The sequence below is a fragment of the Numida meleagris genome, chromosome 18 (assembly GCF_002078875.1).
Source record: "Numida meleagris isolate 19003 breed g44 Domestic line chromosome 18, NumMel1.0, whole genome shotgun sequence".
Taxonomy (NCBI): Eukaryota; Metazoa; Chordata; class Aves; order Galliformes; family Numididae; genus Numida; species Numida meleagris.
Window position 1 is genome coordinate 8,298,113 of NC_034426.1, and position 9,538 is coordinate 8,307,650.

The following is a 9,538-nucleotide window of genomic DNA, read 5'->3' on the forward strand; positions in this document are numbered from 1 at the left end:
ACTTTCAGAGTAATTGTGAATTTATGCATTAAGGTTAGTGTTCTGTTCCCCCAAAAAATCACCCCCACTCCAACAGCACACAGCAACCCTTCAAACAGCAGGTTGGTGAAACTGCAAAATGGGATTTCTGTGTGCAGTAACAGGAAAGGTTTAGTAGGTGGCATGCCAGCACTTTTCTTACATACGATTTTGCATTTAGTGGATTAATAGAGACCACACTTCTTTTTTCCTTTAAGTACTCTTTCTTAAATGTTCCTGTGTATATATAGGTATGTATGTACACTATATACTGTAAGTACTCTGTTATATTACGTACTGTAGTATATATTTTTTTCTGTCCTCTTTTCCTTCCTATCTGAATGCTTTAATTCCAAGTGTCTGATTCAGTGCAATTCAGGCTTTATGTTCAACAAACAAGGGTGTGTACACAAGAGTGGCACTGCCACTTTTTGTTCTGTAGTTTCTGCTCTACACACATTTTCTGTTTTTCATTTGGGGCTGGATTTTGATACAGCTGAGGAGGAAAACAAATCAGGAATGCAGATTCTCCCATTATTCCAAATGCTTCTCTGTCCATGGATGTGCAACCCAAATCCTGGGTTGAGTGCAAGAAGAGCAGGATGCTTGACTCAGTTTTTCCAGGAAGGGGTGTAAAGGTTCTGGAGTGGCGTTGTGTTGTCTGATCACTGCAGAGCCTTATGCCTTTACCAAAAGCTGTGGGCTCTCAGGTGAAGGGCAAGACCACTGTGGTGTTAGTAGTGGGGTCACATGGGATCAGGACTGTAATAACAATGGGAAATCTGACAGCTGACTTATGAGCAGGTCTTTATTCATAAAAAGATAGCTATAAATAACATTCCAACAATGAAGATTTGCTGGGTAGTGTTTTTCCATCCTGGATTAGATAGATTAAAACATGAACAGACAATGATTTGCCTAGCACATGGTGCTAAGACAAATAGTTACTGCAGTGATAAGAACAATAAGGGAATTCATTGCATTTTTGAACTTCCTAGCTCAGCAGTCTCTGTGGAGCTATCTAAGCAAGGTGCATGCTGAGCACGTAGAGAGAAGCGGGGCTGTGACCATGGCAGTGTCAGGTGCCAGCCTTCAAGGGCATGTACGAGATATTTTACTCTTGGGTTTTTCTCTTTTTATATCCTGGGGGTGGTCTTCAGTCAGAGAGCTTAATCAAAGCTCTTTGATGCAGCTTTTTTCACTTTACTTGTGTTTAGCTTTCTGAAAGCTGTGAGCTTCCTAGAAACACTCTGATTAGGGCTGAAATATCTAAGGGTTAAAAATTTTGTTCTTGAAATTCAGGATTCCTTCTTTTTATTTTTCCTCTTATAAACCTTGCAACTTCTCGTTATTTAAGTGGTAATAATTTGCACTGCAGTCATGTTTATTTGTGCTAGAAAGTGTGTTTAAACTCAGCGAAATATATTCCCTAACCGTATGAAGTTTACAATCTAAATAATGAGGACAGGCATAATCTTTTTCTCTAAGCAAACTTACCTGACTGGTGCTTTGTTATCAGTTCTCTCTGGCATCTTCGCACCTACGAATATTTTTGAAGGAATTGCAGTGCAGGTGGGTTTTCTGTAAAGGCCATTGGACACTGGACCTAAATACATGTAAGGATCCATATCAGAGAAGTGAAGAGCCAAAGTTTTGCAGGATTTATAAAAGTCAAGGTTTTTTTTTTTTTTCAGGCAGTATGGCTGTAGCTGCGTCCATAGCTACAGGATAGATAAGAGCAAGAGGGAACATCAAAACCAATGAAAACTGCGCTTAGTTTGTATCCTTGTTGTTCAGTACAGCAGGAAAGCTTTTGAGTTATTTCCCTCAGTCTGGCTTACAAAATGCGTGAGATCCAACCTTAGCCTGCTACTACCAAAAGGGCTCCACAGGACGTTCGGAGGGACTGACGTGACAACTAATGAAGCTTACGTGTGTCTGAGCCAAATGACCCTGCCATGTGCTGCAGAGAGGAAGTCTAGAGCTGTTCGTGGCCTCCCAGGCAAATGATTGCAGTTCCTCTGTACCCAGCAGCACGGAGAGGACGGGATGAGAGCAGGTTGGAGCTGACTCTGTGTCCAAAGTCAGGACAGTGGCACAGCTCTTTGTGCTGGGGAGCTGGGCTGAACACGCTCTTAGAAGGAAGATCTAAGGCTTGCGTATGTGAGACTGACATGAGTCTGTCTCGCTCCAATTTATAGGAGGGAGAGGAGGTTCTTTTAGTATATGTATACCCAATGGCGAGATTAAGACACAATGGGTCAAATGTTAGCCCAACCAGTTTATTACAAATCCTAGTTGCTTAGGGATATGGGGAAGGGAAGACAGGCGATAGAAAAGAGATGGGAAATAAAAGCGAGGAGTCTTTGTAGAAAACAAGAGAGAGATAGTCACCATCACGGGTCCAGTGTGGTTCGAAGTTCAGATGCTGATCTCAGGAACTCGTCCAATCACCATGGGGTCTGGGAGAAAGCCAGGAAGCTTTGCAGCATGCAGGCCCCAGGGGGTTCTTGCCTAAGAGGCTTTTTTTCTCTTAGGGAATTCCTCCATCGAAGATTTTTTTTCTGTGGGAGCTCTTCTCCTCCAAAGTCTTCAGTTCAGTGGGGACCTTTTATCCCACGTTTCTCAGTTTTTTTTCTTCTATTCTCTCCGTTAGTGTGACACACCTGTCCCAACAGATTAGCCAGCAGGGAGTGGTGCCTTCGTTGCCATGCACGAGCATTATCACCTTTTGCAGTGGTCAGCTCCTTCAAGCCGCACCCCCAAAAAAGACTGCTTGTCCTGCTTCTGCTTATCTTTACAATCATGAGCAGAAGTATTGCGGCACAGTGACACCCACCACTCACCCCCTAGATAATTCGCAGTTGTCAGTTACTGAGTCTTATCACCAAAAAGGCCTCAGGAAGCGAGCTTTGAGCCAAAAAAAGACACAGTTGTTGTCTTTCACAGGATCCGAATCCTGTTCCTAGACAAGCTGACCTGGGAGGAATTGTCCTTGCAGTGGGAGAGGGAAGCACTTCCGAGAGGTTTAAAACACAGGTGAATTTCATGATTAGTGTCTTGGTGATTGGGAAACGTACCCTTCAGAGTGAGGGAACACACCAAGTGTTCTTACACTGAGTTGGGTGTTGCACTTTTCTTCATTAGTTCCCTGACTGCTGAATGGCAGATCTGGCAATTCGTGAGTGGTAGCTGTTAGTTAACCTGAAACATAAAACTTTTATCTTTTATCTGAAAAACATGGGTTGGCTATTCTTCTCCCTGAGTTTGCTGTACTGGGGAACCTTGTTCAAATATGAGGTTCTGAAGCATACACATTTCTGATCACTGCTTTCTAATAACAGGAGTAATCATTGTGCTTCTATTGGTGTTTGGTTCAGCAATAAGATGCCACTTAGAGATAAGATGTTACTGTGGAAGGAAACAACTACGCTATATACTTCACTCAAAAGAGAGAAGCAGGGAAGGAGTTGTGGGGGTGTCCTTGCCATTATTTTGTGGCTTGCAGTTAACATTGTTAAACAGATCTGAAACATTCAAACCTGATGATTGTCTTCACTTTGTGTTCCTGGTGAGGGCCATGAAAGCAGAGCTGGGACATCAGAAAGCACAAAACCTGTGAATGCAAAAATTCCTCAGAGGGTGAGTGGGGGAAGAGCAGAGTTTTCTCTTTTGAAACTTCTCAGCAGAATCTTGGAAGGAGATCATACATACCATTTCTGTCTTCCTCCCCAAAAAGGAAGACTTTAATCCACATAAATTAAAACTTAAATTGGATAGATAGGCTCCTTATTTTTATTACTCCCTTTCCTGAATGTTCCTTGCTTGCAGTGGATATTCTTGTCTCAAGGCTTTGCTGGGGGTCATGGCAATCAGAAATCAATCCTCCTCAATACTTTGCCAGCCTGCATTTCACTAGCCATTCTGGGGCTAGGTTCTGTGATGTCTGCAGCTTAGTGAAGCTGTTGTTGAAATGCAGGTGCAGTTCAGGTGAAGGTTGAACTGTTGCACTTCAAAGCCAAGAAGGTCGGCTGCGTCAGGCGTGGAAGCAGAAACTGCATGTGTGGCAGGAAAGAAACCGGAAAAAATAAAATCCCTTATCCTTGTTTTTCTCATATACACAGTGTGTGTATACATAACTTTGAAGATAGCACCAAATCAGCTGTAGCATGACTGCACTGTGGAGTTCTCGTTTTTGTTCTATGGATGCAGGTTTTCCTGCTGTAGTGTCAGATATAACTCCAAATTCTCAGAGCATTAGCATAAGAAGAATTACCTTTGCATGGTGCTAAGGTAGAAGTGTTTGTTGTCCAAGGGTTACTGCGCAGAACTAAGAGTCTCAGCTTCGGAACTTAATATCCTGTTTTGAAATCTCCTTTGGCATGTCACATTGGACCTTTTATTCTGAGAGCTGCCAAACACTTGCAGTTCCTGCTGAAGCCCAAGCGCTGCAGGTTCTGGGCATTTCTGAGACCACAAGTTCAGTTGTGTGAAGGTAGATTTTCCAGAATATCTACTTTAAGTGAATGGTCCTTAAAAATTCAAGGCTTATCACGTCTCATTCTCTTCAGCGTTTTCAGCATCTTCAGTAATATCTTCTCCACAGGAATAATCTGAGGATAATTACTATCAAACTCATAGATTCTAGGGCAAAAGGAGGTGTCAATGAGAAAAGTATGTTATTGGGATTTTTTTTTTTTTTAGCAAAATAAAGTAATGCCATATCTCGTTGGTGGCAAATATCAAAACAATAGCAATTTGGATATTCAGATAAAGAAAATTAAAAACAATTACAGTACTAACAAGAGCAGTGGAGAGGGTGAAGTCTAGGTAAATATTAATCAAATGCTTGCTAATAATAGGTAAGGTACAGCCAGTGTTTAAAGTTTTAGCCTAGATTCACCTCTCTCCATGCTATTCTTCCATGTGATCTCACGCAAATCATTTGTAAAATGTAGATAATACTGCTTCCTCACAGGTGTGTTGTGGGTGTAAGTATAATGAGATTATGAACTTCCCAGAATATGTGATAAGAATCACCTTGAGTGGACATTGTTATACGTGCGGGTTTGGTAACACAGTAGCCTTCCGCCTCACAAAGCGTTTGCTTTCAGCTGAAACTACTTTTCATCTATTTTTACAAGAACTCTGACTTTATTAGAGTTGATATGCACAGATCTATTTTTTTTGTATGTTTGCCTTATATTGAAGCAGACTAAAAAAGTTATTTCAATAATAATACTGTCTTCCTTAACGTAGTAACAATATGCTAATTTTATGCAATTCTATTAGGGAATTAAGATTACAAAGTTTTTTGTTAAGAGCTGTTTGTATTTCTCAGCATTATTCTTAATTACATTCTGACCTCATACAGTGTTTCATCTTCGAACAACAACTTTTTTAGACTAGAGATATTTCAAGCAGCATCTTCAGGTATATCTAGGGCATTTTGGAGCCCAACTTCATGGATCTGTATTTCTAAGTTACAAGGATGTTTTTGAAACATTTTTGAAGATGTCATCCTTCGTGGCTTGCCTGCTGTTCATCACAGCCCTCAGTCCCTCCACCAATTCTCAAAGTCACAGAAAAGGCAATTGGAAGAGATCAGCTTGATCTGGTGTCATCTGCTATCCCTGACATCCATTCTGGACATTACCTGCTGCTGCACTTGCAGTTATTAAAAGGAGCTGCTGACTTGTGGTGCTGGCACTGAGAAGGTGGCAGAAATAAGAGTCCTTGTTCAGCAGCAACCTCACACTGAGGGTGTGGCTGCCAAATCTATATGAGTTATGTCACAGAGAATGCTTTGCCCATGACACGTGAGAAGAATAGTTCACAGGATATTAACAAATCAGCAGACCTGGTGAATCAGTTCTCAGCCCTCACTTCTATATAATCTTCCTTTGGACTTCCTTGTGACTATCTGAAATATTGTACTTACCTGTGCAAAGCATTTCTAATATTCAGTAATGTTGTGGTACTAATTGCACACCAACCATAATATGTTCATAAACTTCAACTTTAACAGAAAAAAAGAATTTTTCCTTTTTAGGACCAACGTTTTTGCACAAATTTCTTACACTGTAAATTCTGTCAGAGCTAGCAGTTCACAGATTTACAGTATGAGAGCTGAAATTGCTGCTGTACTGAACAGATGTCAGAACTGAATGTGGAAAGCCCATAGACATTAGCAGAATTACTTTATAAATATCATAGTATCAAATTGTTACTAATAAAAGCCAATCTTTTGTTAGAATACCAACAAAGAGTGGGAAAGGAACAAACAAAAACACAGAAAGGACTCCAACTAACCAACTACAACGATGACAAACACTTAAATGGAGCCTTGCAAATTAGTTTGGACTAACTTTGTAAGTGATGTGGCTTCACTTTAGATGTTTTTACTGAGGGAAAGCTTGCAGAAGCTCACTGCTCAATTGCAATTGGATGCCAGTAACAGCTAGAACATGTTGGAGAGATCTCTCTGTATGTAGGTGTCTCAAATAAAACATGGGATGCTATAGAGGTGAGCCACATCCAGCATTAGGAAACAAAAGCAGCTAATTCTGAGCAGAAAAAAAAAACCTATGTTGTTTATACTGATACACCGGCGTACTTACCGCTCATCCAAACTGCTTCAGTGTTTGGAATTGCCGTGTTCCCCACTGTAAGCTAATTGTTACAGTAGTGCCCTCTGCTGGCTGATAGCGTTAAAGGTATGTCCAAAGAATATTTTTCTAGTCTCACATATTTATTTCTCATAAATCATTTACATTAAAAAAAAAACAGAGAAAGATACAGTAATATTATGTTGCTTTGTTAATGTACAAATCTTTAAAAAAGCAATCACAAAATGTCCCATTGCAAAGGTATCAGCATAGATGCCTGTCATTTTTCTGCATCAACCAGTATCTCTGATTTATACAAAAGAGAGAAAATACAGGTGATTTTAGGTGTAGTTTGAGAACTTCTAAGTACTCCAGTACTCAATACTGAGATATTTCTGTAGGCCCAAGCACAAGAGCAACTTTGAAGACAGAACCTCCTGCCTATTTGGAGCACCTTTGTGGTGCTGCTCTTCATCATGTCAGTTTGCTTTCTAGGTTGGGGTTTGTTCTGTAGATATGATCTAACCATACTTAGAAAAACAGCCACCGTCAGTCTCATTGGTTTGTAGTTGTAAGCAAGAGACAGAAAACAAGTTGATTCTGTTGTCCTCCAGTTAAAATTTAAAACTATACATTAAGGGATTATTAAACACATAAACCGTGCTTAATAAGGAGTCCGTGTTAAGAGGGGTTTTTCATTATTTTACAGAGAATAGAATTGCAGGTTACATGGCTGGGTTAATGATGGAGATAAGAAACATCCAGCTTAATGTTAGCATTTTTGTCCTTTGCTTGTGTCCAGTCTGGATAGGGGCAATTAGAGGGATTAAAACTGGAGATCTTTAAATGCCAGAATTTTGCAAATTTTGCTCTTGAAGAAGGTTCCTTTAAGCAGATCGGTTCTGTAGTAGTAAATGTGTTTTCCAATTTTAGCTATCCTAGCAACTGAAGTGCTCTGAGTTGGTAACCCAAATATTTAAAACCATAAGTGGTTAAAGATTAATCCACCATCATGATGATGATGTGCCAATAGAAGCTGTGTTTGAAGATTCATGTTTTGATTAAGAACAAGGTGATGGTAACGCTCAAGTAGTACAGCCTGTTACAGAGTACAAGATGTTTAAAGCAGATGGTTACCGGTCGAATCTAGGATTTTCCACCATGAATGGATACTCAAACTGTTCTGCTAACCTTACGGAAATTTGGAGTCGTAATTTAGTACTTGCCCTGGGCATCCCTCAGCTGACGATTAACATAGCGTCTGTGATCTTCAACTGCACAGCCATCATCACCAGAAGGGCAACGAAGGATCTGCACAAGCCTATCTCTATTCTCTTCTGCAATTTGGCTTTTTCTGATCTCTTCACAAGTTTTTCTGGTTTTTGGATTTCAATGCTGTTCATCACCAAACCCGACGACACGATCTTTGGATCCAAGGATATGCTTGCACCTTATGCCTTATATACTACGTCTATTTTATCCACCATCTATAACTTGGTAAGCATTGGAATTGAACGCTACCTGGCTGTGGCTGAAAGTATTAGGACAAGGTTCAGGGTTGCTAGAAGCCATTGCATAGCTGTAGTTTCAATTAACTGGGTCCTTGCTTTCTTTCTGGGCTGTTTGCCATTGATGGGGTGGAACTGCTTGCACACAGGAAAAAATCTCTCAGTCCTCTACACTCCGTTTTGTGTTGACTACCTCATCTTCATCACCACTCCCAATTTTGTGGCGGCTTTCATTGTTCCTCTGTTCACCTACCTTAGAATCATTCTGATCCTACGGAAAAGAAAGCTGAGAATGAAAGCATGTGGACAAGCTACTGGTACCTACAAATCAGCTGACATCCAGGTTGCCAGAACTAGTATTTTTATTTGGCTCCTGGCGTTGGTCTCCTATGCTCCTCTTTTTGCAGGAGTCATCTTTGATGCAATAAACCACCAGTGCCCCATCGATCTCTACCCAAGCGTCTACATCTTCCGAAACTGCACAGCTATGCTGATAACCATGAACTGTTTGGGAAATCCCATAATATACACTCTAAAAACCAAAACCCTAGGGGCTAAACTCAAGTCTCTGAAATGCCTTTCGGGCAAACGTCTCCAAGCCTGCACCATTGCGAACATCTAACCGGGGCCGCCCCTGGCTCCGGACTCTGTTCCACTTCCAGGGCAACGGGAGCGCCTTGAAGCGGTGCCCGAACCCCGCCGGCGGCTGCGGGCACTTCAGCACCCGCGGGGGGGACAGCTCCGGGCTGGCGGCGGGGCGGGCTGCGGGGGCTGCTCGTGGGGGCGTGCGGGTGAGAGCTGCGCTGGCGTCTGGATGGAAGCGGGAGAGCGTTCTGGTTGGGAGCGAATGTCACGCCATCAGCCGTGTTTGCTTCGCGTTTGGAAATTCGCTTCTGACGTTCTCGATTTGCTGCTGAGATTCATCGCTTTTTCCTATTGTTTTGAGAGCTGTTTGTTTTGGTTTTCTTTTTTGAAGATGGCTGAGTGCCTGGAAAACGTTCAGTCGTGTAGGGGAAAATGTTACTTTCTCATCTGCAGTCCATAAAATTGTATCTTTTAATATTTGATGGATCAATTATTGGGGCATTCAGCGGTGTTTTTCCATTGTCAGTGTAACTGCAGTGTGTAGCATTGTGTTTCTGTGAGAGCTTTGTGACTGCGTGTTTTGTGTCCCTGCTTGTAAACAGAAGCACACTCCAGTACCGTGGCTGTTGAAATTTGATTCGATCTAGGAGAAAACCTCAGTGGGAGTTTCATTATCCGAATTGTAGTGGCAGTTTTTGTACAAAGCAAAATGAAATAAAAATCTCAAGACCGAGTGTTTTGTAGAAGGAAAAGGTCTCCCCTCCCTCCCTCTCTCCAAAGGAGAAATGGCTTTTGGTTAATTAACTTGTCAGATCCTGG

At 41.6% G+C, this 9,538-nt stretch overlaps 1 protein-coding gene across 1 annotated transcript; it reads left to right on the top strand.

Annotated features, from left to right (window-relative positions):
• LOC110407913 (lysophosphatidic acid receptor 1-B-like) lies at window positions 7,743–8,756 on the top strand. The gene has a single exon (XM_021416112.1). It carries the CDS (start codon window positions 7,743–7,745, stop codon window positions 8,754–8,756), a length of 1,014 nt encoding a protein of 337 aa, XP_021271787.1.